General features: G+C 44.8%; 1 protein-coding gene across 5 annotated transcripts in view; it reads left to right on the top strand.

Annotated features, from left to right (window-relative positions):
* ZCCHC2 (zinc finger CCHC-type containing 2) overlaps positions 1-9,539 on the top strand; it is a 40,631-nt gene extending 31,092 nt beyond the window's left edge. For 4 of the 5 annotated variants that reach the window (XM_038173981.2, XM_038173980.2, XM_038173979.2 and 1 more), the window contains 5 exons: positions 1,403-1,467; positions 2,332-2,426; positions 4,837-4,965; positions 5,698-7,206; positions 8,191-9,539. In XM_038173981.2, coding sequence (XP_038029909.2) covers positions 1,403-1,467; positions 2,332-2,426; positions 4,837-4,965; positions 5,698-7,206; positions 8,191-8,258 — 1,866 coding nt within the window. In that variant the 3' untranslated portion in view covers positions 8,259-9,539. The remainder of the gene's footprint in view (positions 1-1,402; positions 1,468-2,331; positions 2,427-4,836; positions 4,966-5,697; positions 7,207-8,190) is intronic. The other variant, XM_038173982.2, reaches the window with a different exon arrangement.
* Positions 9,540-27,232: the final 17,693 nt, after the last annotated feature.

Below are 27,232 nucleotides of genomic sequence, written 5' to 3'. Positions count from 1 at the left end.
CATAATTTTCAACTCTGTTGAAGTTTAAGTATTTTGTTTTGAATTTATAGCTAAAACATCCCCATAGGATGTGTGCAATCAGAAAAGTCTTAATTTCTTAGCAGGAATTTCCTGTTATTGTAGCATGTTGTACAATAAGTTACAGCTCTCTGTAACATCAGAGAGAATTTCAGAAGGCCTAAGGAATTTGTGTTGTTGCAAGCAACAAACTCAACGTGGTATTAATAAGTAAACTATAAGAATGGTGCAGCAGGGCGTACAGGTTAGATGTACCCCCATCTATCTTACTTCCATTATCTAAGTAACTTAAGAATTAATCTTCACTGAAAAGTTAATAGCTGGATGCATATATACATGGTGTGTGAGATTATTTTTTTCTTGTCTCCAGTGGTCAATTTTGGTATGAGTGTGGTCAAGAAGAATAATTACTCATAAATAAGTTAATGTACTGAAAGTGAGGGAAGGAAGGTTGCTCACTTTTTCATCTGAAAAACCTTGAATGTTAGAATTGCTTAATATTGATTTTGTTCCACATGTAGAATTTGGCTATTGATTATTATGTGGGGAATGGCAAGCCAAAGTTTCCTTATTTCACAAACTACGGTAATGAATTGAGATTTGTTTTCAAAGCAGAAATGTTAGACTGCATCAAAGCTTGAAGTACGTGAGCTTGAGGCAAGACAAAATTGATATACTGAAGCAGGAAAAGCTACTTCCCATTTAAAAGATTTCCAAATACAACGTAGGCAGAGACTATTTTTGAGTTGTCACAGTTTTTACTGCTTTGCCAAATATGAGATATCACTAGCAGCTAGTATATACTTACAGAAAAATGCAGACGTTGTGTTTTTTCTAATACGCTCCTAGGTGGTATTTTACAGAGTTCAGTTTAGCAGCAATCAAGGCCAGGTACCTGTTTTGTCAAGATGTAAACATAGCTTGCAATGTAAAAATAATTTGCCACATGTACTCTTCTCCCCCTCCCAATCATAGTTCCACTTAAATCAGAAGCTCTGTAGCCCCTTAAGCCTTATGATTAACTCTGATGAGATGGCTTCTTTTTGAGAAAGGAGTTTTTGGGGAGTATTTGATGAAAAGTGTTGGGTTTTCTCCTCAACTGGAAAGACTTACAGCTTGCTGATAGCAATAATTTGATTGATATCTTCTGAGTATTTGGAAGTAGTAATTTGCTGTGTCCTTTGCTAATAATAGCGTAATCGCAAGATGATATGGATGATGCTGAAGGTCTGACCGCACTGTACAGATAGTTGTTTGTATGGCTGTAGCATCTGTGAGCAACACTAGTTGTGAGCTCATAGACCTTTAGGTCTAAGAAGTTTTTTGTTTGTTTTCATGATACAAATTATCTTTCATGACCCTCATTCTTGTATGTTCTGTTTAGCATACAGGGGAAAAACGAAGTCTGTCTGCAGTAAGCAAGAAGAAGGGAAAGCCACAGCTGGAAAAGTAGGTTTCCAACATAACCGGTAATCCAGGAACAACGTGGGGTGCATTCACTCTGATAAACAGAGTGTACAGTCAGTTAGGTGCTTTGTTTTACTATTGTGGAACAAGAGCTGGCATATTGTGAGACTAGGCTATATAAAAACCTTTTATCTTTTGAAAAGAAATAATGCGATAAATAGAATGTAGTTGTATGCATTTCTTCCCTAAAATTGTCGGTTGACATTTAGCAAACAGACTAAGGAGCAGAAGCAGGTTGAGTGATACAGAATTACCTTTTCTTCCCTTTATATTTATGTTAAAGTTAAAAATTGAAAAGCTGTCCTGAAAATGGTGAGGATCAAGTAAGGACAGATAGGGGGTGGTAACTTGCTGAAATGTTTTATTGAAGATAACTTGCGAATCAGAGGGCTTCAGAACTTCCTGTGGGCTACGCAATCCTCTGCTGTAAGGAAGTGAAAAAATTTATAACCTTATCTAATAAGGTTTCAACTTGACTTCTTGTCATTTTATTACTCCATAACCAGATGCTTTTGCCCTAGTCTGGGGTATGGCTTCATTACATTCATTAGCTTTCAGGAAAGGCTGCAGAATCAGCTACACCTTTTTTTTAAAAAAAACTCGTGTGTTTTCTTTTAGATCTTTATTCAGAGTTTAGTAACACTCTTGGCAGTTTAATTACTGGTATATTAAACAAATAAATAAAGGCTACTAGTGCATTATCTACATTTGTTGTTAAATACACATTTGTGGCCTGGAGTTACTGCTTTTGTTTACAGTGGCATTCTGTTTTCATACATGGTTGGTTGTTTGTGCTCGTGCATTTGGGAAGGGAAAAAAACAAAAACATGAAAATTATTTACACAGGGAGAAAGCAAAGAAAACTGACTGCCGGCTGAGTAACAGGACTAATGGAGTTAGAGTTGCAGCATCACAGCACATACGTACAGGGACAGCAAAAGGTAAGATGTTTTCTCCTAAGCTGTTTGTAAGAAACAGAATTTCTAGTTTTGCCTATTTATTCATTGTTCTGCAGTGAAGAGGAAATCACAAATTTGAAGTTTATTTCAGTGCAAGTCAGCATGTTGGCTGTCTAGTCTGTGCTTTGACTTGCTGGATAAAATGTGCTAGAAACAGTATTTTGTATAATATTGCTTAGGGTATGTCTCCTTTTGTGTAAAACTGGAAACATTCTAGGAAAGTCTTCGTAAATTGCCTTAGGTAGAGTGGTAGTTGCAGAAACAGAGTTAGGCTGTATGAAATTCAGCAGTCTGAGTGTGCGGAGGTCCAGCATCTTGCCATTAGTGTTCCCTTTGCAGCTCACTAGTTTCATGCTAGTACTGTGGGGTGGCACATGTGGAACCTGTTAGAAAAACCCACTGGTGTGAACCTTTGGTGAACTGTAGTGCATAAACCAGGTGACTGCTGAGCTACAGCACAGAACTGTGTGCGCTGCCCTGACAGGGTTTTCAGATTTAGGTAATCCAGCAAAATCTGGTGTCTGGGCCAAAATTTATATACGTCAGTCAGTGTTGAGCAACACAAATACAATTTTGTTTTAGTATGTTGAGCCTTCAGGTTTTATTATCTATTTCTGAAGGGCTATGTTACCTATTGGCTTTGATGTCTTGATGTTTTCCAGCCTCCTAGTATCAGTTGCATCCGTGTCTTTCTCATGTTAATTTTCCCAACAAAAGGATGAAAAAGAATTTGCCTTTTTCTATACCACCCAATTGGCCTGAGTGTTGAAAGCACTCTTTCAAAGTGCCTTGTCTTGCTCATGCTTCCCCTTGGGGTACAGTCTTGAACAAGGTTTCATTCTTTCTTCTCCTCACTTCTTACCTTTGAGGGTTCCAGGTAGATCCCATTGCTGAATTAGTGTCATGTGCTTTACAGACAGCTTTCGTTATCTTCTGAAATCTGGCAGAAACTTTAAGAATTCACTGTTCACAAAGTTAGCAAAAACAATACGCTTGTAAAAGGTTATAGGTAAGAGCTGTACAAGTAGAAAAAATAATCTACAGGACAGCTTTCTGTATATGTTTCTGATTGCTTACTGCTCTTGTTGTCATGCAAAACACACTGAGTGTTTATGAACTGCTGATAACTTTCAGAGATGGTGCAATTTTGTGTCACACAGTGCAACGCTAAAAAGGAGTGCTTTGTGTTCACCCACTGCACACTAACCCCCAGATGTGACACTGCTTCCTTGATGGAGATGGCTAGTTAAGGCCGCTCCAAGAAGAAACTGCAGCCCACAGAGTTTAGAAGCAATTCAGTCTTCAGGGATGAGCTTTCTACCTGTTTGTGTACAAACAGCAAAGTGTCATCTGATAATACTCTTGGGAGATGCAGTCTACAAGAAGAAAAAAATCACATTGCTGTCTGAATCTCCCTAGCGTTATATCTGAAAGCGTGGTTTGAAATGTCCTCTTTTGAGTCAGTAGCTCTTAACTGCATTGTATTTTCTTCCATTTTTCACTCCCTATTTTTAGCTTTTGAGTCCTCATTTAGTTACACTTGCAGTTTAGAAGACTTGATCTTTTATAAGTGTTTTAGACTTTTTGAACTGTTGTCAGCATTGTGAGGTTAACACTTCCACTTCACATTATATTTTAACAAGGGTTTAGAATATGTAACAATTTTACCAAGTATAGATTTCAGTATAGGTTTTCTCTAACTGGGAAAATGGTTTCAAGAGTCAAAACGTCAGGCTGAAGAGTCAAAAAGTCATGCTGAACCTGAAAGCCGGAGCATTCTGGCTTAGAGTTGGCTTCACTAATAGGATCCAAACCCACCCTGAAATCCGATTTCCAGCAAATGAGTTTCACACAATACCTTTCAGAATTTAGAAAGCAATTTTACACATCTGTAGTTCACCTCTTTTTCCTTAAACAGATTTTGTTGATACAGTTGGCTTAAAGCCAGTTCTTGAACAGTTCATGATGAAAATGTGTATTGTTTGGGCTGTGCCTGCTGAGTTAGCTTTCTGCCTTTGTTGGTACGACCAAGGAGTATTTCACCTATTTGAATGGAAACAATTGACTGCTGCCATGCAGAGGAAATTATTATTACAGCACACTTCTTGTAAGCATCACAAAACTTTTGAAGGGTTATTCTTTTGATTATTCTGCATAAATGTGAATCTTCAATGTCACCTTTTTTAACGTGAAGGATTCAGTCATCAGAAATTTTGGGTACAAGACTAGCCCTTGATGCACGGCATTAAAACATTAGAAGTAGAAGGGAGAGATGTAATTAAGTAGGAACACCGTATTACAAAAACCTGGACTAGCATGATATCAGCAAACCAAAGTAATCTCACTTCAGTATACTAAGATTAAAAATAAAAATGCCAATTTTTATTTTTAGATCTGAATTTGGACGCTGGATCTGGTCATGATACATGTGGAGAAACATCATCTGAAAGTTACAGTTCTCCTTCTAGTCCACGACATGATGGGAGGGAAAGCTTTGATAGTGAAGAAGAAAAAGACAGAGGTTGGATTTGCGGAGAGTGTGCATGAACTTCTCTATTCCTTGACTAATCTCTTTCTTGTATTAATTTTAATTCGATTCTCAGTTTTATTAGCTGCTCTTATTTCTGAACTCGCCACAGATAACGTTTTGTTTTGTGAGTTTTGTGGCTGGATGGTTTGAAGACTTTAGCAAATAGCATGACTGTTTGCATACTGTTGAGTTTCAGATTGCTATGTACATGTATGTGGTACATGATATCCATATTTTCAGACTTCTGTGGTGTAGGTCTCTATTAAGTTCAGCAGCACAGTATATGGAAAAAATGTTTTATGTTTAGCATAAAATTGACTTGTTTTACAGCAAAGCATGCCCATCATTTCTGAGAGGTTCTTCTCTTTGTCTTTAATGACTTGAATTTGCCACTCCTTCCAAATTTGAGTAAACTGTGTTAATATCTTTCTAGGTAGATGCAAATTCCTAATGTAGTCTCTGTACCACCGTTCCCATTTGCAGATACTCACAAGTCAAAGACAGGGTAGCTTGTTAGGCAGTTTGGTATAGGCAAGTGATTGAGATTGACCTACCCTGATCTGGATGAATGAAAGTAGTCTCAAAGTTGTTCTAATTCAGGAAGATGCGACTATCATTTGTGTCAGCAAACGTAGTTTTATGTGGGTGAATGAGTCCAGGGTGAGAGAGAGTGTAGTTTCACATGCGTTCTTCTGACTCTGACAAATGCTGTTTTCTCCGCAGATACAGATAGCAATTCTGAGGACTCTGGGAATCAAAACGCAACCAGGTTTACAGGCTACAGTGCTGTCAGTTCATCGAACATGAACAAACCATCCGCTCAGATCTCTGCAGTCAATAACGAGAACGGGAGCCTTCCGGAAGATCCTCTGAACGCGAAGTTCCAACACATTTCCTTTATGCCTGCCTTACACTGTGTGATGCACAGCGCTGCCCAAAAGCCCGAAGCAGTTGTCCCGCCGCCCATCTCTGCAGACGGCAAAACGATGGGGATGCTCGTGACCACGCCTGTTGCTGTCTCACCGGTGAGAGAGTCTGCGAATTCACCTCCGGGTGGAATGGGCCCAGGGACTTCTGGCGAACCCGAGAAACGCCTTGAGCTGATGGCTTCCCCTTTGCCAGTCCCATCCACTTTCCTTCCGCACTCTGTCCAGCCTGGCAGCCCTGCTTTGCATTTGGCAATACACAGATTGAAAATGCCCTCTCCGCAGGGATCGACAGAAAGTTGCACAGTTAATGGACCGCAGCAGCCGACAGGAAACTTAAGTATCGGATCACCAAATACTGCCTTTATCCCAGTCCACAACCCAGGTAGTTTCCCAGGATCCCCAGTTCCTACGACAGATCCCATCGCGAAACCTGCGTCCCAGGTGGTAGGACTGAATCAAATGGTGCCTCACATTGAGGGAAACCCAGGAGCGATCCCTCAGCCTACCAATCTGAAGGTAGTTCTTCCAGCAGCTGGTCTCTCCACGGCAGCAGCGCCACCTCCACCAGCTTCGTACGCTTTGCCAGGCAGTCCCCACGCTACCAGCGTGTTGCCCAACCAGAATACAAACGTGCTGAGCACTGTAGCCACTTCCTCGCCACCTCAGTCCGCTGGGCTAGGCGTCGGCCAGGTGCAGTCCACCGTTCCTCCCGCCATACCCACCCACACGCCAGGCCCTGCCCCCAGCCCGAGCCCTGCGCTAACACACAGCACTGCACAGAGCGACAGCACGTCCTACATCAACGCTGTTGGAAACAATAACACTAACGGGACAATGTTACCTCCGCAGCAGTTGGGATCGGGGCCCTGCGGTTCCTGTGGACGTAGGTGTAGCTGTGGGACCAACGGAAGCCTTCAGATTAATAGCTATTTTTATCATAACCCACTTCATGGACAAGTCTACAGAGTTCCATCTTTCTTCACTCTGCCATCACTTTGCAATGGCAGCTACCTCAACCAAGCACATCAAAGCAATGGAACACAACTTCCTTTCTTCCTGCCTCAGTCTCCGTATGCAAACGGGCTCATGCATGACCCGGTCATGGGGAGCCAGGCCAACTATGGTATGCAGCAGATGGCAGGATTTGGGAGGTTCTATCCCGTATATCCAGCACCTAACGTAGTTGCCAACACAAATGGGTCGGGGCCCAAGAAGAACGGGAACGTTTCATGTTACAATTGTGGTGTAAGTGGACACTATGCGCAGGACTGTAAGCAGTCATCCATGGAGGCCAGTCAACAAGGTAATCATGATAACTCCCAGCGGACTTGCTTTTGAGTTTAGCGGTTTCTCTTTACCTTCCTGAATGTGCTGTTTCTGGTCTTGCAGAAAGGTGTGCGTGCGTGTGTATGTTTTGTGTAAATGGTTGTGCATTAGTGACCTGCTCTAAAACCGCAAAGCATCTTATCTCTGCCTGAAATTTTTGTAGAACAGAGCAAGGGAATGGGATTCGCAGCGCCAAGCTGAAAATGGGCACGATTCAGAGCTGGGAGCTCGAACTGTATCTGTTCTAACTTGTCATTCCTTTCACTGGTTTGTTTTTGGCATTATGTTGAGATTTGCATGTTGTTCCAATTTTTCCATTCCTGTTCAGTGTTTTTTGGAGAGAATTCATTGGCAAAAAGTGTAGAAAATATCCATTACTGTCTATAATGTGAACGTGAATCCGTAAAACTTAGGAGAACTCAAAAAAAGCAAAGTGGCCATTTGATAATTTAACTTTTGTAAAGCTTGCCTTTGCACAACCAGCCATCCTCTGTGCCCCATCGTGAAATACACAAATGAAATACGCTTCAACTTTTCAGACAAGTTGCAGCAAAAAGGCAGAAACCAATTGGAACTAAAAATCAAAGGCTTCAGTCTTGGGTGCCGTTTCTTTCTCCCTTCAAAACAGTGGAGAAAAGGCAGCGTTCGCACGCAACGTGCACTGCTCCTGGTTCTTGGCCTTGGACTGGAACAGGAAAGACTAGCCTTGGTGGGGTCTTCTTTTCTCTGCTTTTTTTTCCAACAGTGGTAGGGTCCTATATCTGCTGTCTGTGGTTTTTAAAAAACTGACATTTTTAGCGAGCTGTTGAAAGAAAATGGTATAAAATCTTGGGACCTACTTTGAAAGCACTGGAGGATGATAGTGCCTTTTGAAGAGCATGTCCATTTTGATACCTTGTAGTGGTTTTGTAATCCATTTTAATTGTGAGCAGTGACTTAGTAGTTCTCTTTCCTGTTTTAGGCACTTACAGACTGAGATACGCACCTCCCCCTCCCCCTTCCAATGATACCTTGGATTCTGCAGACTGAAACAAGTAAACATTGCCTACTTAAACTGAAGCTTGGGAAATCGGGGGAAGGTGTGTGTGGGAGGGGGGGGTGGTCTTGTGTTTTGGGACATTCCCGGTTTTATATTCTTTTGGAATTTTTTCATTGCTTTTGCACCTCTGTTCCGTACAAAAGAAGAAAGCTGAGTCCCTGGTCTCCTCCTGGTTCTACAAAAGGCTTGCGTAATGCATGTAATTCACACGCCCAGCCAAACAATCAAAAAGAGCATTCGAACCATGCTTTTGCACTGAAGACTTGAGACATGTGCAATGTTTACTGCATTTAAAAAAAAAAAAAAGTCCTCTGACATCACTGGTGGAGCAGCCATATGGTGAAAGAAGAAGCTTGGTCATGTTCCCCACCACAATCTTCTCCCCCTCCCACTCCCTGTCCTCTTTATGCTGCTGTTTTATTTTCTTTTCCCTGTCTGTCCACGTGGATTCGTTGGACTCGCATGAGTGTTTAGCAGTTCATACAGACCCTGCCCGTACTCTAAATTGATGCTCATGAATCGAGGGGAGATGTTCAAACGTCCTATTAGGAGAATCCAAAGGAACACACCACACTGTGTGTGCTATATCTGCTAAAAATACATATACGCAGCTCTTGAGAGTCCCAAATAATGAAAATACATAGAGCAGGAGTGGCTGAAACTGTGTGGACTTGAACAGATTTTTAAAAATGAACAAGCTTAAATTGACAGATTTTTCTTCCATTGTAGCTTTTTAGCCTGTATGTTCAGCAAAAAGAAAAAAAAAGGTGAAAAAAATGGTATGAATGTTGTACTCAGTGTGTTTGCATTTGTAATGAAAGTTGACAGCATTTTTTCCTTTTTTAAAGCTATTCTACATCGTGTCAACACAGAATGAACATTACTTGACTGAATATTTTTTTCCTAAACTATTAGTGTTGCATTGTACTTAGAATGTAAATGTTTTATTTCAAACTGAACAAAAGCTATGGTTTTCTACAAAATAGTCAGGTATTAGTATTAGAACCTGTCTACCAAATAGCAAAGTCACTATTTTATAACAATTTACCACTATGCGTAATTACGGTATAATGTGAAAGACTGAAATGAGTGTTAAGATGGTATTAATCATGTCAGTATCATGAGTAAGTAAGTTTAATGCTGCTGTATTTTTTATTTTATTTTTAAAAGCCAATATACGTACTAAATTGCTTCCAGGTAATATTTGATTTCCTAAAGTGCACTGAGGTTATCTGGAAGATGAGTGTATTTTTTGACTGCTGCATTCAACACCGATGAACAACTACCACTGTATATCCATAGGGTTTGGCATTCCTCACAGTTCATGGCAGAAATCTTTTTTCTTAAACTAAGGCCCGGTGTCCGGTAGAGGGATGAAATAAAGTCAATCTTTGGTTCAGCCGTCTAATAAATTGCTAAACAAACAAACAACAACAACAAAAAACTTGAAGAAAAAAAAAAAGCTTGATTACTACATTTCTTCATAGGTAGCATTTATATTTATAGCACCAGTGTACATTTTGAAACTTTTTTCTTGGAGGGGGGGAACGGGGAGGGAGGTAGATGAAAGCTTTAATTTAAAAAAAAAAAAAAAAGTTTAAGTAGTAAATGAAAATTATTTTGATTAAAATTTTTATTTGATCTGGGTATTTTTGGACCACTTGAAATGAATGAACTGCGTTTGAGTTGAAGTGAGGGTGTTAAACCACCAATGGACTTGTATTGTGAATTACCTGCCAGTTGTACTTTATGGAACTTATTTTATGATTTAAAATACTGTACTGTAAATAGGAGGTATGTTACCTTCTCTTTATTTGTATGTTTACCATATACTTTGATATTTGAAATGTACTGGAAAGGTCACTTATATTTCTAGAAGAGATTGGATTTTATGCAACCTTTTTCCTTGACTTAACAGCAATAAAAAAAGAAAAAAAAAAGTACCCGTGTTCAAGTACTGTCCTTTATCGCTGAGAAAAATGAAATGAAAGTGGTACTTTGCCTCTGGGTAGAGGATGGGAACGCGGAAGGTTTTGGCAAGCTCCTGTTTTGGTTGGAATCTGTCACTTTTAAGATGAAGCTGAGAGTATTTGACTTCAGGTAAGATCAGTCTTGTCACTGCAGCCGGGATACTGTCTCTTGCTGTCAGCTCCTCTACGGCAGACAGATCTCGTGGGAGAAGGAGGATGGCCTTCCGTGATAGACCCAGGGCTTTGACCCGAGCTCCTTCAGAGCAGTTAAGCCTGTGTTTTATTCTGGTGGTTCCTGGGGTTGGGGTGAAACCCAGTTTACACACACTTTTTGGACTGCAGTGCAACTTGAGTCCCCTGTACTCCTCGACATGGTGTGTTTGCTGGTCATGACTAACTGGACAGTGAGAGCTTTCTTCCATCTGCTAAAATAGACAGAAGGACAGCAGGAGTTTGGGGGCTAGAGAAGCAGCTCATGGATGTGTAGATTGCAGCGGAGCGGTATGATAGGAGTGTAACACCTGAATGTGCTCAAGTAGTACTGAAAAAGAGGAGGGTAATCATTACTCTGTCACCTTCCCTTCCCTCTACTCTGCAGCCAGGGCTTCTAATTCCTAGTGCTTAGCAGCAGCTTATCTGCCGCGCTGAGGACCACAGACTGTCTTAGATCTTTATCCCAGCTTACTACCCGGCGCAACCTACTTCATGAGAAACCAGCCGACATGAGAAGGCTCAAAGTTGCCCATGAACCCAACCTTTTTTCCTTGGGCAACTTGCATAATAGCAGGTATTTTAAGGAGGTATCATGCAACCATCATTATGGATCTCATCTCATATCCCTCCCTGGAGCGCGTGCTCATGTCTGAGGAATCTGTGAGTTACCCATACAGCTTTGAAAAAGGGATCTGCTGCTTATCGTGCCATCAGAGGTGCTGATGCTCCCTGTGCCCGAATGGCACAGTCTGTTTATGCTGCGAGCAATCCTGACTAACAGACCCAGGCACACCTATCAACCCAAGCATCTAAAAATGCTTGCCCTCTGGCACTGCAGGCAGTATGAAATGCCTCGTTACTCTGCTCCTGACCATGCTCTCACCCAGCTGTCCTCTCTGCCCCTCCTGCTCTCACCTGGGCAATCAGGTTTAGCTACAGCTGCAGGGATTCTGCCATTCGGTGGCTTGGAAGCAGTTGAGTGCCCCGAAGCAGCTGGCCCTGGCTGCTGTTCAGGCTGTCCAGGAGCGACTCGCGGGTTTTGCGTTGCTCACAGTTTGCAGGGCTTGCAAAAAGCGTGGCGTTTGTCCCCAAAGCTGGGCGGAAAAATTAACAATGAGCAGGGCACGGACAGGGCTGGCGAGACGAGGATCAGGGAGCGAGTGCGTCGGTGCACATAGCTGGCTTATGAGCGAACAGATGACCTAGTTTTCCCAGCGAAGTGACATTAGGGTGATGACCTAATGCCTCGGTCTTGACTTGGCTGGTGCCATTGAGGGGGTGAAGGAGCTCTTGTTCGGAAAGAGAGGCTGTATGCATCATGCCGAGGCAGATGGAACAGCAAAAGGTGCAAAAACGCGTACTGCGAGCTGCAGAACGAGACCAGTGCCACGTTAATTGAACCGCAGAGAAGTGGAAGTGCCATCGATAATTACAGGTGCTGGAATTGGGCACGGTACACACAGAATTTGGCACAGTATGTATAAAGGTTGTGTACCGCGCTTGTGCTCGCCAGGAGGAGGAGGTGCCTGAAGCACCTAGTCAGGCCGCCTTTTGTTGTATAAACCCTGGGAGCCCAAACCCTACTGCTGGGGTCTTCTGGTGCTGTAGGCAGATGCAATCTGTCTGGTTTGGACCTTGTGTCTTCGCTCCATGAGCTTGTTGAAAGGAGAGTCGCTTTGTGGGAATCGCACTGAGGTTACCGTCCTGTGGACTCGGGCTAGGGCTCGGTAACTTGGACAGGCTCCCAGCACTAAGCGACAGGCTCTGGTCGTCTTTTAAGGGAGAAAGGAAAAACAAATGTCAAAGCGTCGCTGCAGGGAGAGAGCGGTACCTCCGTGCTTAGCTGTTGTGTGTCTCAGTCGCTGCTCAGGGCAAAGGAGCAGAGCTCCAGCTCTGATCCCAGCTTTGAGCTAACAGCTGCAGACAGGCCAGTTCCTCGGTCTTTAGACTGAGTATTGGAGTAGGCTAGAGGTCAAAACCTCTGAGCAGCTATATTTGGTCTGACCGAAAGTTCACCTGTGCCTGCATCCTGTCTCCAGCGATGATCAGTAGCGGATATTTAGGAAAAAAAGTATTTTTGATGAGGGAGAGGCAGTACTTCTTGCATATATGCTGTCCTGGCGAAATGAAGTGAATCTCTTGAGTTCATCTTCACAATAGGTGGCAGCATAACTCCACCAGCTGAATGTGCTTGTGCTTCTGAGACACCATGTAAGATGCTTCGGTTTCGCTCGGTTTTGACATCTTTGCGCCATGAAAGTAAGCTTATTCTGGGGATTTCCTTGACTTGTGATTTTTGTTACATCGCTTTCCATAGGGTTGTCTCATGTTCATGTGTTTTCTAGCACGAAGCACATAGTCATTGTTGTCTCAACAAAATAAGCATGCTGAAAGCATGTCTGAAGCGTTATCTACCTAGAGCTAAAATAGACCAGGTCTCATAGATGGTATTGAAAACCCAGAGAATTGCAGCCAAGTGTGAAAGCTGTATCTTCACTGAAATCTTTTAAGTCCATGTAGCTTGTTTGCAAACTAGAATGATTCCTGAGGGAGTCTGGCTGTCTTTCAGGATAATTAATCTCATTTACGTCTTCTATACACAGTCTGAAGATCCACAATACAGTATTTAATTTCAAATTATATACTTGTCTGGAGTGTCTCATGCTCAGGAGACATCCATTATGGATGTATTAGTACATCCATTTTACAACTCTCCTGTTTGATTTAAAATCACAGTTTTTTATTGATTACTAATGTATATTGTTTTATAGGGATAGAGGATGTTGATCACTGATATAAAGTTAAGAATTAAGTCAAAAGATGCTGATTGGTGTGATTGATGAAAAATGGGGATTGCTGCTCTAAGTTTAAAAATACTCGGTAGGGACTTCTTAGGAAGAAAACAATAGTATTTTACATAACAAAATATTATGTTTACATCATAATAGTCGTATTTTACACCACCGATGGGTTGAAAATGAATGGCACTTTCAAGAGCTTTGGATTTTTTTATTGTTTAACTGAAATGAAGTTTTGAAACTCATGAGGCGTCTAAATAGAGTAGTCAGTAAAACAAAATTTTCTTGCTGTCAAAACACCTTATTCCCCCTTTTTTAAAGTGTTTTTTTTTACAGGATATGCACATGCCCCAGCTCGCGAGTGGACAGCTTAGCAGTGGCAAGACTTCTGGATGGAAACTTGACACGAGACTTTAGTTGCTCCTTAAAGGCCAGATCAGCTCTGAGGTGCATGTTGAAATGAACTCCAGGTATTTCAAACTGAGCGTGCAGACCAGGAAACCTTGGTCTCTGTCAAGCAAGTGTTATGAAATAAAAATGTTGAATGAAACGATTGGTAATGTGTGAGGAGGGGAGGGGAAAGCAACAGCAAGAGAATACCAGCGGGCATTGGGGTGTGCTTGAGATGAGATGATTTCACCAGATCTCTTAGCTCAGATCCAGTTTGTGGCAAAGAACGAAGAAGTGATTGCATCTGTTTGGTACAGACACAAATGACTTCTGCACTTAATCATAGAGCAGCTGACCATCTCACACACGCAACAGGGGAAATGGGAGCTTCCTGCAGCCTACATAGGGCTAATTTACGCGGACTGCATAATAACAGAATAGACTGTAATAATACATTTAAAATACTATGCCCTTCACCATTCTTAAGGCTACCCAGAGTTGTCAGCTAGCTAACGCACCCTTTATGGTGTTTTCCTTTGATGTGTTTTCCATTTTCATTAATGTGCTAGCTTTTTTTTTTTTCTTTTTCCCATCTTTCTCATGCCCTGATTTTCCTCTTAGCATTTCTTCTACACGCCTACTGGAAACATGTACATAATAGAGGGCCATTTGAAATGCTTTAATCAATGGTATGCAAAAATTCCAGACAACAGTGCTGAAAACTTGCTAACCCAAAATAAAGTAACCTGCGCAAGGAGGTAACTATTTCAGCGTAAGGCTGTGCCGGTACCTGTCGTTGCGAAAAAATGGGAGCTGTGACTTAAAATTCCACTTTGAAGCCACCAATTTTTTTTCTTCCCTTTTAAGGAAAGGGAAGATTGCTTATTTCTAGCAAGTTCTCGGGTGGAGGAGGCAAAGAACAGGACATACATCCCGTTTGTGTGTGGACGCAGGCATGTGCCATGCTGCATGTGGTGGCAGAGGAGAGGGCGTGGGGAGCAGGAGCCGCAGGAGGGACCAGGACTGCTTGAGGGATCAGCTGCAGAAGCTTCAGTTCCAAACTTTAACTGTGTCAACTTCTTTGCTCTATTTTAAAAGTAGAAACCTTCCTAAGCGATGGTCTTCTTGGAAGCAAGTACAACGAGGATTAGGACAGAGCCCGTTTGACAATACCAATTGCATAGACAGCAGGAGTGTGAGTACCTAGAAAGTTTCACCAGTTCTCTGGGCCTTGTTTTTCAAAACCCTTTGACTGAAGCCTTAAAGTTTCATCCTTCAGATCTCCAGCACACTTTTCCTGGCCAGTTTGAGCCTACTTTCATATCCAGAATATTTCACTTACTCAGGTGCAGAGAGAAGGTGACAGAGGCCTCTCCCTGCATTGCCAGGCATTGTCAGCCACCCCACATTTTTCAAAGTTTCTTTGTTTAGCAATGTATCTAGTTTCCTTCTGAACCCTTTAAAGCTCCTGATTTCCATGACCGATGCGGGTAACCTATTCCATATGCTTGCTTCCCTTTTGTTAGTGAGCTCGTTCAGTCTCTATCTGTCTTTGATGGAGGCGTACAACAGGCTCCTCCTGTTGCCACTTGAAAGCTGGGAAATGGCCTCAGTTCTTCGGCAAAATTAATTTTGTTTCCAGTGCTCTTCCTCAAGCTGTACATTATGCTGCTTTGCTTTGCTTAGGTGTTTGCATATTGTGCGGCAATTGTTTTATCTGTGCCAGGATTTTATTTGTACAGCTGGCCATGCCTTTGATACAAGGAAATGCGAGAGTTTAAAGGATGGAGGGAAGGGAGAGATGGTGGGGGAGCCACAGCAGCTGTTTGCGCTATCCCCAGGTGGGGAGCTGTGCTTCACAAACCCTCCATGCAGAGCGCCAGCGGTTCCAATGAAGGACAACAACAAAAAAATACAAGCCAAAGCTTGGGAAAAAATGAACAGCTGGAAACAGAGAGCACTAATTGGCCTTAACGGTCTGGTCCTGCCCATGGCAAGCAGCCCCATCTCACCCTTGTGCCTAATCCTGGCTGAGTGATGCAGGTGCCCCCTGCATTGTTCCTGCTCCTGCCTGGGCCTGACCAAGCTCGTCTGGGGCTGTTGGTGGGGCCAGATCTGCTCAGGTGCTCGGGACAGCACTCTGGGCTCCCTCCTGCAGCTCCTCAGTGAGCTTTCAGCACCTCCTGAAGCTCACCTCTTCATCTCACGTGTGCTGTGATGGATGAACCTCCCTGCAGGTAATGGTTCGCGTCCTATGGGCTCTTGTCAGCTGTGGGCTGAAGGATGGGGTGGCAAGGAGAAGGGATGGAGGTCACCCGGTCGGCAGAAGGATGCTCGATAATCGCAGCAAAACCTAAACATGGAGCAACATGCAGCTGAGGAGAGGGAAAAAGAGATGAAAAAAAAAAAAAGTCTAAAATGTGGCCATTAGGGTCACTACACATTGTTTATTTATAGCTGGTTCAGGCCCACATTCTGCCCCAGATACTCTTGAACTAACTTCAGTCATGCAACAAATGCAAAGCCAAAATAACACAGCGCTGATTTCACTGGCTGTGCCTCTCCCCTGATGTAAACAGGGCTTTCCAGCCATGCTTTTATGTAAGTATTTTTGCAGCAGTGTGGAAGCCATTAAACTGTGCGGTTATGTATTTCGCTGCTCATTTGAGACCTATTAAAATAAGGTATTACATAGTGAGCCCGAGGCAGCAGGGACGGGTGAAAGAGGGCAGATTTTGCTCCAGACTGCCATTGCCATATCAGAGAAGGCAAAATACATTTCTCTAATTTACAGATACCATCGCCTCAGCTGAAAACTCATTTGATGGTGCATTTTAGACCACATGGGGTCTGAAATGTCATTTTGCCCTCTTTGAGACAAAGAGTGGCAATGATTCTGTGGCACTGGCTTATGAATGGTAATGCAAATGTGTTTTAGTGAGTTTTTTTTTATTGGCTGAGATGTCTCCAGCCTACAGGGTGCTTGTTCTCAATCCAGGACTTTGCCTGCCCTTTGTTTTATCTGGTAAGAGCATAACAGCTTTGTCCAGGTGCTCACGGGTGGGGTGTATGGATAGCACCTGGAGTAAGCAACTTGGTTTCAGGTGGGCAGAATTAGCCACAAGAAAGACAAGGTCATTTACCCCTTCATCTCCAGTTCCATTGTGCTGCCTATATGGGGTCTTATCTTCTCATCTTTAGTCTCAAACCCTTCCATCTCCCATGTTTCTTCTTCTACCTGCCCGCTTGTAGGGGAGGGCAATGGGGTCAACCTCCAAATCCCCGTTTCTGGATCTGCTGCTGTTGGATTTCACAGTTAGCCTGGCTGTAAGTCATTTCCCAGAGCTGTCTTTTCACTTATGCATTTTTATTGTATGTTGTTTATTTGATCGTGTTAGGATGATGTCATGTTTTGGCTCTAAAAGCTTCAGAAGTTCAGGCAACGTGGTTCGGGACAAGTTCACTCCCTGGATTTATTTTCTGTAGAACGCCCAGAGGTTGGCCTTGCCTTCTCACGCAGGCTGACCATCAGCTGTGGTGGGAAGACTAGGTCCAGACAGGGGCAGGAGGCATCAAAAGGGAGCATAGATGTGGTGTCTGCCTGTAGCAGGATTTCAGAGGAAACTCTGGTGCTGGAAGTTTCCAGCTAGGTTGCTAAAGATGGGTGAGAGAAAGATGACTGACCTGTAAACGAGTACAATGCGAGATGGAGATGTGGTGTGTTGAAGATGCTACTGCTGCCCCAGAGGCCAAAGAGGCTGACTTTGACTACATTACAACCAGTGGGAAACATGAGGCTTACACGTGAGCTGGGGTAGAAATCTCTTCTGGCACAGCTTGGGGGTTAAACAGGCACATCTTTCATACCTTGACAGGCTTCCTTTCTGATATTAAAATATATATTTATATTAAAAGAAAGGCTGAGAGCATTTCTTCTGTATTCTGATATTTCACATCCTCATGCTGAAGTGCTAGCTGAAAACAGAAGAGCACTAAAAGGCTTTCAGATGAATGTACACAGATGAACAGCGAAAGGACCAAGTGCCCATCGTGAGGAGGGTGCCCACAGCCACATGCCTCCTTCTGTGGAAACTTGTGGTGCTCTGCGCTCCTCTAGGAGCGCTTGTGATGTGGGGCTTTTCTCCTTCTAAGTTTTCAAACAATGCCTCAAGGCTGCAGCCACAGCACATCAAGTGGTCCTAAAAATGAAATTATCTGGGCACTTAGGAATCCGCTGTGTAATTAATTCCATCTCTGTGAGACACAGAGATACTTTTGTCCCCTGTTGTGTTGATTGTAAACAGAGGTATGAGGCGGAAGGAAGGCATAAATGATGTTGTCCACCAAGGATGTTTGCTTTGAGGGAAATGCAGAAGACGTGTTAGAAGCCCAGGGCTATGTCTGTGCCCCTAAACGAAACGTGCTGGGGATGCCTGGGAGAGTGCAGCTTGGCTGTGGTGGGGTGATGCCACAGCGTGCAGTCATGGGGAAACCTTGGGGAGGGAAAGTTGGGATGAGAGCCCCCAAGTTAGATGCCAGGAGTGAGTTAAAGAACACGAATCCTCTCTGTCAGAGGAAGGCCAGGAGTGCGGCCTGAAGGGGCGGAGCATGGGGCTGGGTCACCCTGCCATGCTGAGGCGCTTCCTGACAGAGTGCTGGGCAGTGCCAGCACGTCTGGTGTCACCCGCTGCACCCATCCCTCCTTCTCCAGAGCATGGAACAAGGAATGCTCCTTTTGGTGACAGAAATAAGATTTCTTCCAGAATTTCTCCTGAGGAGCTCAGGGGTTGTGCTGCAGACAACTCCACCATGTGCTTGGTCCCACATGCCCCCTCAGCTGCGTGACCTTGGTCGGACAGAAATCCAGGACGGAGCTGGCCCTCACCATGCACAACTTTCCTGAAGGGGGAAGCAAGTGCAGCAGTAATTGGCTTAACTTCTGTATCCCCGCCAGTCTGCCTTACAGAAGTGTTTCAGCGCGTTTGCTTGTGTTGATTGCTCCTGGACATGCCGGCCTGATGGTGTTGCGAGCAGGAGATTGAGCTTTCATTGCTTCCCATTCAGGGTCCATTTGCAAGCGTAACCTCCCTGCTGCCAGTGCTGCTTCCCTGACTGTGTGTGGTCCTTTCGCCAAATCCTGACATTTCTTATTTTTGGTTAACATCAGAATGGAAGTCCAGAATAATTGCTCTTTCACTTGCCTCTTAAATAGGCCATGCTGCCTGTCTGCATAAATGGTCTCTTCATACATCTTGTCACTCTGCCTTCTAGGCTTCCTTGGAAAACAGAAAAAAAAAACCACAACACTATTTTTCAGAAGTCGCCTTTTCTTCCTCATGAATCACTCTCACCCTGTATGATAGCCAGCAATTGGCCCCGAAGGATGAATACTAAGCAGCTTTGCCAAGGTGCAGTTCAGCTCTAAGACATCCCATATATCCAGGGCTGTCCTGGAAGACCTTGAGGGCTGCACCCGCCTCCAGTGTTTGATTTCAAGCCCAGCCCAGGTTTGAACCATGAGTGTGCAAACCCTGGTGGCACAGGAGGATGAGCTGCAAATGCAGTTTTGTCAAGGGTAAAAATCTTTGCTGTCAAGCTGTTCAAAGGGAAACATTTACAGGGTCTAAAGAGCCTTCCTGGGTCAGAGGCTACAACTTCTATCATCACTCACCTCCCATTACAAACTTATTTTATAGACTACCATAGCTCCTTTATAGAGGCAATTAGGCTGGATTTTGTCCTTCTCTTGGTAAGAGGTTGTTTCAGAGCCTTGTTGCTCTCAGTATTAGAAACCAGATAAGATGGGAGTAGCTGTATAGGGCCAGATGAAGGTTACTTCTAAGTATCGTAGGCCTGACATTAGTCAACAGCATATTTGTGCGGTGCCAAGAGTTGGACTTGATGATCCTTGTGGGTCTCTTCCAACTCAGGATATTCTATGATTCTATGATATTTAAATAGGAAAAGCAAAACCTCTCAAATTTATTACCATCAGTAAGAATATAGCCAAATCACACAAACTGTTAGCCCAGAGTGGCTGCCTGTTCTCCACCTGTGGAGATACCCAGATCCTTGTCCAAGCTCTCATTGAAGCCTTGCCCTGACATTGAAGCTGGCTGTTGTTTGAGATCAGACAGGCTCTTTCAACCTCAGCTATTCTGAGACTGTATTTTATTTACAGGCACACCTGGCTTTATTTTTTATTTGCACGTATATCTGTAGCTCAGGTAACTACAGCTGTAGACGCTGTTGTCCAACATCTCCCATGATAGGACCCCATCTTCAGTTTGCTGCAGGAGACCAGACAGCATGTGTTTAGGTTGGAGCTGTCAGATACACTCTTTGTGCAGCATCTTTTCTTTCAGTTACATTCATCTTTTTCCCTTTGCTGTTACAGTTTACGTGCTCTAACCATTTCCAAGAGCAAGGTTACTGAAAGAGTCACGACCAAGAGCCAGGAGGTGGCTTGGAAACCAACACACATCTCCAGCAGATGTGGCTTGCAGGGTCATCAGATGACTCACGCTCTGGTTGTGCAAGTGGTCAAGGTTCACGCTTGAACCCAGCTCCTGGGTCTCCTTTCTGTGGCAGTCAAAATATGACTGCCTTTTATCTGGGGGGAGGCACAGTCATGAGCATGTTCCTCAGTGCCAGCTGGTGTTGGTGGGAGCCCTGCCAGTCCCCAGGGTTTGGTGCCCAGAGGATGCCTGTGGCTCACACAGTGGCTCAGTATCCACAAGCTGGGGCAGAGCCCAGCCTTGTGGTGTCAAGAAGGCAAATTGGGCAATCGCAAACTAGGGTGGGACAGCAGGTCCAAAAGGAAGCAGCTCCTTCCCTCCACCACCCACAGAGCGCAGTCATCCTGAGGTCTCTGCTCCCCGAACCACACCACGCTTGGGTAAAATGCCTGCGAGCTCCGCACAGCCCTCTGTGCTGCTTTAACCAAATTGTGTCGAGAGCTCATTTTTAAGTGAAGCTGGTGGGGGGCTGTAGGGCAGGAATAAGCCCTCGGGCATATCTGTCCATACCGTTCTTATTGCAGCCTGTCCTCCAACGCTTTAATGCAAAATAAGGCACTTAAAATGGATAGTCATACCCGGAAGAACCATCACTCTCAATTGTGAACCCTTCACAAACCCAGGAAAAAAATCAATGAAGGATATAAAATAAATAAATAAATCATATTTCATCTCCTCGGTGGCAGTGGGGAGGAAAAAAAAAAAGGCAATATAGGCTTCCCCGTAGGGGATTAGGTTTCATTTTTAAACTTTAAACAAATGCAGAAATCTTAGCAGAAGCTTCTGGAAGATCAAGCCTTCTGGCATAAAGCTAGGAAAAAACAGCAGAAGGCTGGGACTCGGGAGACTTTAGGGTTACTGTCTTCTCCACCACAATGCAACCTGTTGTGTGGCCATCTCTGGTTTCGTGTAAGCCAGATCTTCCAGGCTGACTTCTTCCTTCTGGTTTCAGTGGGAGTAAGAGCTTAAACACCTCAGGAAGGTCCATTTGCTCCGTTCTCTCTCTCTCACTTGCTATCTGCTCATCTCGTAGGTGTTGCAAGAGCTCTGAGATGAGGGCCGGTCCATACATGTTTGTAAAATGATGCACTCTGTTGACTAGGGGACATTATACGGAGTTGAATTGCCGTGTGATGATTCATATTTTCTTTTGAAAGATTCATTTTGGGCAAGGAATGTGTGGAGCTGAACGTGTGTTTGGGGCAAGGGCTGGCCATCGTTCCTATTTGTGAAATAGCCTCCACGCTGGTGGTTCAAATACAAATCAAAGTGCTCAGGGACCACCTTCAGCTCCTGACCTCGTTTTCCTGATGCTTTTCGCTCTGCGGAGAGAAGAGGGTTGCTCACTGTTTGCCCCAACAGGCAGGCAGTGTTTGGTATGTACATCTGTACACAGACAGGCAGGGAGAGGTGTGTGTGATGTACAAATAGGCTGGTGCTCGCAGCACAGCTTGGATTGCGCGGTTGTATTTCAGAAAGAGGAGACACCAAATAATATGGGGCAAGGGAAGGTTTTTCCAGAGTTGCACAACTGCTGGATCCTGTGCTGGAGATCAAGGAACTGACAAACTGATTTCAGGTGACGAAGCGCGGCCTAGCCGCGAGAAACTTTGTACGCTACACGCATGCACACCACCAAAACAGTCCCAACAGAGACAAAAGCATTTTAATTTCTGCTACATCAAGATTTATGTGCTTGTCATAGTCCAGGGAACACTTCTTAACTAATACTTGGTGCTTGCTGTGGTAAAAAATGCGAGGAACCTGACAGCCTTTGGTGGAGGTGCCATCTTGTCAGTGACAGGGAGGAAAGTAAAACCGCAGCAGCGAGGCCCCTGCGGGGTGCATCAGGCAGTGCTGGCACCATGCTGAAGCAAACTTCTCCACGTGCTCGTGGTGAAGCCTGCATTTACCCCTTGAACAGCCAGGGTATGCAATCCTATCAAAGCTGGCTTTCCTGAGGCACGTTGGGCGCATCTGGGTCTGTAAACTCCCTGCAGCACTTTGGTTGTTGCTTGTGGGGGGAGAGAAGAGGCTGCCGTACCCCTGCAAGGCAGCACTGGTGGGGAAAAATAGATCAGGGACAGCCTGGAGCTGGGCTCGGGTGGGAAAAAAGGCCAAGGAAAAGACCACCCTCCTGGGTAGACCCTTCCGCCACTGACTTAGGGATTTGGCCAGCAAATGCCCTGCTAAGGAGGTGGCGGCCGTGAGGATGGTGAAGCCTGCTGCTGTGATGTGAGGTTTGCTTGCCCCTGGGGCTGTAGCATGAAACCCGAGCAGCTCTTATTAATGAATATGAATCTACGCAGCGTGTCAGGACTTGGCGCGTTACTGCAACAGAAGCTGAAGTCGGGAGTCGTCCTCCGTCCCGAGAGAGGGCTCGCACGGCCTCGTGAGGCTTCGCCTCTCGCCTGCAGCCCTTGCGTTTTACATCGGATCTCCATTACCGAATTAAGCCCTGCAGCGTGGTTTTGTGGGGCAGCCCGAGCTTTTCATGAAACATCTTGGAGAGAAAGAATTTTTTCTCAAGACGTACAAGGAAAACAGCAAGGGTTTTTCCATAACCACAAAATAATTGTTCTAGATATATTACTGTACCAAACAAAACCTGTTCTCTTTATAGCTTTTGTTTCTTGGTAAACACAGGGCTCGCTGCAGTGGGGAACATTTGAAAGGCAAAATCTTGTGATTTAAGATGTTATCCACGGTATTTTTGTGTTCACAGGGCACACTACTGACACTTGTTCCGTGTTTCATGACAAGCCCAGGGAGCAATAAATCATCAGCAAAAGTGTTTCTGTTTCAAAAAAGAGTTTATGGAGTTTATGCCCCTCAATCAGAAGCTGTCTGTACTCAGTAAAACTGGTTAAAGGAAATGGTTTTCTGCATATTTTTGTAAAAGCTTTGAATTATTTTCACTTCCTTGCATATATGTTTATATATATATATTACTTTTCTTAAAAACCTTGCAAAAACCCTTTGCAGATCCTGAGAATTTTTTTTTTTTAGAAGCAGCACCAAATGCCAGAGGAGGATGTTACCAGGATTTACACTGTACTAGTCCAAATCTGCAATCTGCCTCATGCAGGCCAAATTCCCATTAGCACTTGAGGTTCAGCCAGTGATACAGTTCTTGTTTTCCTTTTCATCCTTTTTTTTTTTTTAATTTCTTTTTTTTTTTTTTTTGTTCGAGCTGATTCACGGCCTTTGTTATCCCCGCGCACCGTCTGGGTGTGAGGGTTCTGGCCAAACTGCAGCAATAACTCTCTTCGCTGATATCTGAGGGAAGCGCTCAGCTAGGAGGGGGGAAAAATTGCTCCTGCTACAAAATAAGCTATTTAATAGTACGTGTGGCGATGGGGGGAGGCTAGAAAATTGATTTTGGGCAGCACTTGCTGGATGCACACAGCGCCGGGGGAAGGAGGCAAAGACCTGCCTGTTGTAATCTCCGCTCCCCCTCGTTTTGTTGTTCTCAAACCCAGTCCGGATGGGAAGAAAAATGCCTGGGCGCTGCTCATCCGCAATGAAGGAGGAAGCAAGCATACAGCGGGCGTGTTTGCGTGTGGCCTCGTGCTCCCTGCTCTGCCCCTCAAATTGCCCCTGATGGGCCCGGCGAGTGTTTTGCAAGCGGGCTCTTGGCGGGCGATGCTGCAGCCAGCCTGCGCGCCCGCACGCGGCCACCAAAACGCTGGCGTGCTTTCGCATGCATCATGCCATTGTTATTATAATGGCCAATAACTAGCTGCAAACAAATTAGGTGTCTCGATACCGCGCTCTAATGAGTTTAGATGCATACCCAGTGGTAGGCAAAAGGTAAAACAACAGCACCAGACAGGTAATTTCTGGAGCTGCTACAAGTAATTTGCAAGCTCAGGCATCCCGGTTTTGCAATCGCGCTCATCTTCATTTCCTCGGAGCGCTGCATCTTCTTGTCAACATGAGCTGGCTTCTTTTTGGAAGCGTTTGGCTTTCAGTCAGGTCTCTGTCCCTGCTTGCGCAAGGGCCGATAAATGTTTAACTCCATTGATACATTTAGCCCGAAGTAAAAGGGAAAAGCAGGTCCTCCACGGGCAGCGATAAGTATTTTCCCCTTTGCACGGAAGGGACGGGGAAGGAGTTGGGGCAGGCGTTGGTTGTTTGCACGTTGGCAGCTGTTCTTCAAAGCTGGATGCCTGCAGACCTGGCTAACAAAATCTGAGCTACCAGCAGCTGTCTGCGAGACTTGCTGGAGGACAAGGGAAGCTGACTGTAAGCCGGGGGGGTGAAGAAGAAGCCGGGGAGACAGGCAGACAGCAAGGCCGGGCCCCGGCTTGTGCACTGAGCGTGTTTCTGAGACAAAGGCAAAATGCCGTGCCGGGGCACACAGGCAGGGCTGCAGCCTGTGTGCCCGTTCCCTCTGCGCTGCACCTGGAGGTCACGCTGGAGGGTGGTTTTGGGCACGTGCCTGGGCTGGACGCGGCGCAGATGCCAACCTGGGAGCATGACCTACAAGGCAAGAGCAAGGGCACAGGGTTCATGCCGCCCGGAGGAGGCGAGCGGAGGGAGGAAGGGAATTGCCCTCCTCTCTGCCCCTGGGGCAGCGAGGACGTTTCAGGTTAGTCATGGGGAAAATATCATAAGTGCACCGCCGGCCATTGGGCACTTGGGAGGCAGCTTCAGGTATCCAAGCCTGGTGGTGAGGGGCTGTGGGCCCCCGTAAGTAGGAAAGCTAATGAAAGGCATTTTATAATTACGTCAAGCAGAGGGGAAACATCTCTCTAGTTACTTAGTAACTAAGATGCTTTGTCAACATAAAAGTGACAGGGTTCTTATTGCCTACCTATTTACTCAGAAAAAATTGAACTATTTACAGCAGAGGCATTCAGTGTGTTGTGTGTGCTCATGCTGCATTTCAGTGGCACGGCCAGAGGAATGAAGGCTCATTAAAAACCTGTGGCTTAATGTTTGAATCGTGGCAGAGCCCCCTTGGAAAAAAATAATGCTTGCTGGGTATGCATTTTATATCTGTAAAACGTGTTTTATTAGAGACTTAAACTGACGCAGTGAATCAGAGGGCATGGACACGGTGAAATTACTGATCTGGAGCTCCAGTTTATTTTTAAAGACACACACAGCTACGTGGGAACCTCTGCAACAGTGCACTTGAAGGCCTCTGGCTTCGTTCAAGTCAGGGTAAAAAAGGCTTCTGATAAATGGCACAGAAGGAAGAGTAAAGGTAACATCAGCCACCTTCTGCTGGTGGATCGGCAAAGCTGCAGCTCCCGGGTGCAAGAACAAGGAGAGGTGGGGAGGATGCTCTTAAACCTCAACTCTGGCACGCTGCGGGAAGGCTGGCTTGTTTTGTTTCCTTACTGCCTTTTGACTTATTATACTTACCTCTGTCACACAAAATAAATGCACGAGGTCAGCTGTGACAAGCAATGTGGGGAACGCACACACAAAAGACATGAACCTTTAGAGCAGGAAATAAACCACAGCATTTGATGTTCCATCATTGCGTTTAATTGGGATAACTAATTGCTGCTCTTCTGCCAACCTGCTGTGGGCCTGATCCTCACCCTCCTCGGAGGCAGTGGCTCCCAAATCAGGGCTCTCAGGCTCCGCATTTGGCTGCGCATCCATGGGGCATCTCCGTGTGTCAGGTGGCCCAGGGCTGTCCTGGCATTATTGTTCCTTTTCCACGCAGTTCGCCTGCATCCTGCTCAGTGCTCGCTGCTGATTAAAAGGGGGAAAAAGAGGAAACCGCAGGAAAACGAACGACAAGGTCCCCCGCTGCTCTGAAGAAACTCCCTTGCTCTTTCCAAAGTAGGCTGCATAAATATTGATCTTGCCAGGATGTGCCCTACATTCATTTGCACAGACGTTATAAACACGCATAAGGAGGAGAAATCAATCTTGTTTTCCTGCGCAGCAAACATGTGCAGCCAAGGGTGCGCATAGACAATGTGACTTACAGCTCTCAGTCCTGCCGCTTAAACACTGGCTTGGAAAAGGTGCTCTGAGGAAACAGGCGAGAAAAAGACGTTCTTACCTACTTGCTTATTTGGAGGTATTTCCATGGGTCCCCCTCCAGACCCTTTAAAACACATTCATCCCCCATTTCAATCCCAGTGCTAATCTGCCAGCTAACTAGCTTTCAGTATTTCCCTGCTGAATTTGCCTGGGTTACTTTTTCACAGCCTGCTGCCAGCAAGTCAAGGTGCAACCTTAGACGTTCATGTGACTTTATCACTCCCTCTCCTATTAACCTCCCGTATAGTTTAGCGTTGCAACATTGCAGTTGGGGAAATCATATCATTAGGTTGCAAAAGCCGTAGGATTCCTGCAGCAGAGAGCCACGGGGTGGCTTCTGAGTCACTGGATGATTAATAATTAATACATAATTGTTGGATAATCTGTTTAGACAGTCGCAGTACAGGGAATTTATTACTGTTGTCTCTGGAGAGTACTGCTACTAAAATAATAAAACTTTAACGAGTCCCCTCTCCTTGTAGCCCCACTGAATTTCTGATGAGAAATAGCACAAAGCTGCCACATCTTGCTATATATAGATTGCAGTGCAGTATAACGAAAGCTCCTGCTTTTTTATCAAGTGTGTTCATAAAGCAGACATGTTATGAGAGAGAGAAAAGTATTTGTGTGAGGAGTATTTTAAAAGAAAATGATTTGATTCCGTTCTTCTTGAAGTATCTGATCTACCTTGCTTGGCCAATTTCTGCACCAGTTTTATTTGCTCAACTCATTATTTTCAGTTATTTTCAACTTCATTTGTGCGTTCTGAATTCCACGTGCTCCTCGCAAAGTGTGTAAAACGCTTATGCTATTGCATAAGGGAAAAATCTTTAAATTACAACCGCACGGCCCTCTTTCACCAGTCGCTCCGGTGCAAGGCGTCGCAGTAAACGAGCGGTGACAGCGGTGTGCTCAAAGACTTGGCAAAGGCAGGAAGCAGGAATGAGTCGAGCGAGCCCCGTTTCTTGAAATCACCTGCCACAGCTCCCCGGGGAGGGGGTGATTGTGGTGCTGCATTTCCCAGCTGTGACTCAGGAGCCGCGGGACGCCTCGCTCCGTTTCC

The sequence above is a fragment of the Anas platyrhynchos genome, chromosome 2, assembly GCF_047663525.1.
Source record: "Anas platyrhynchos isolate ZD024472 breed Pekin duck chromosome 2, IASCAAS_PekinDuck_T2T, whole genome shotgun sequence".
Taxonomy (NCBI): Eukaryota; Metazoa; Chordata; class Aves; order Anseriformes; family Anatidae; genus Anas; species Anas platyrhynchos.
Note: the sequence above shows the minus strand (reverse complement) of the source record. Positions and strands in the feature narration are given on the sequence as shown.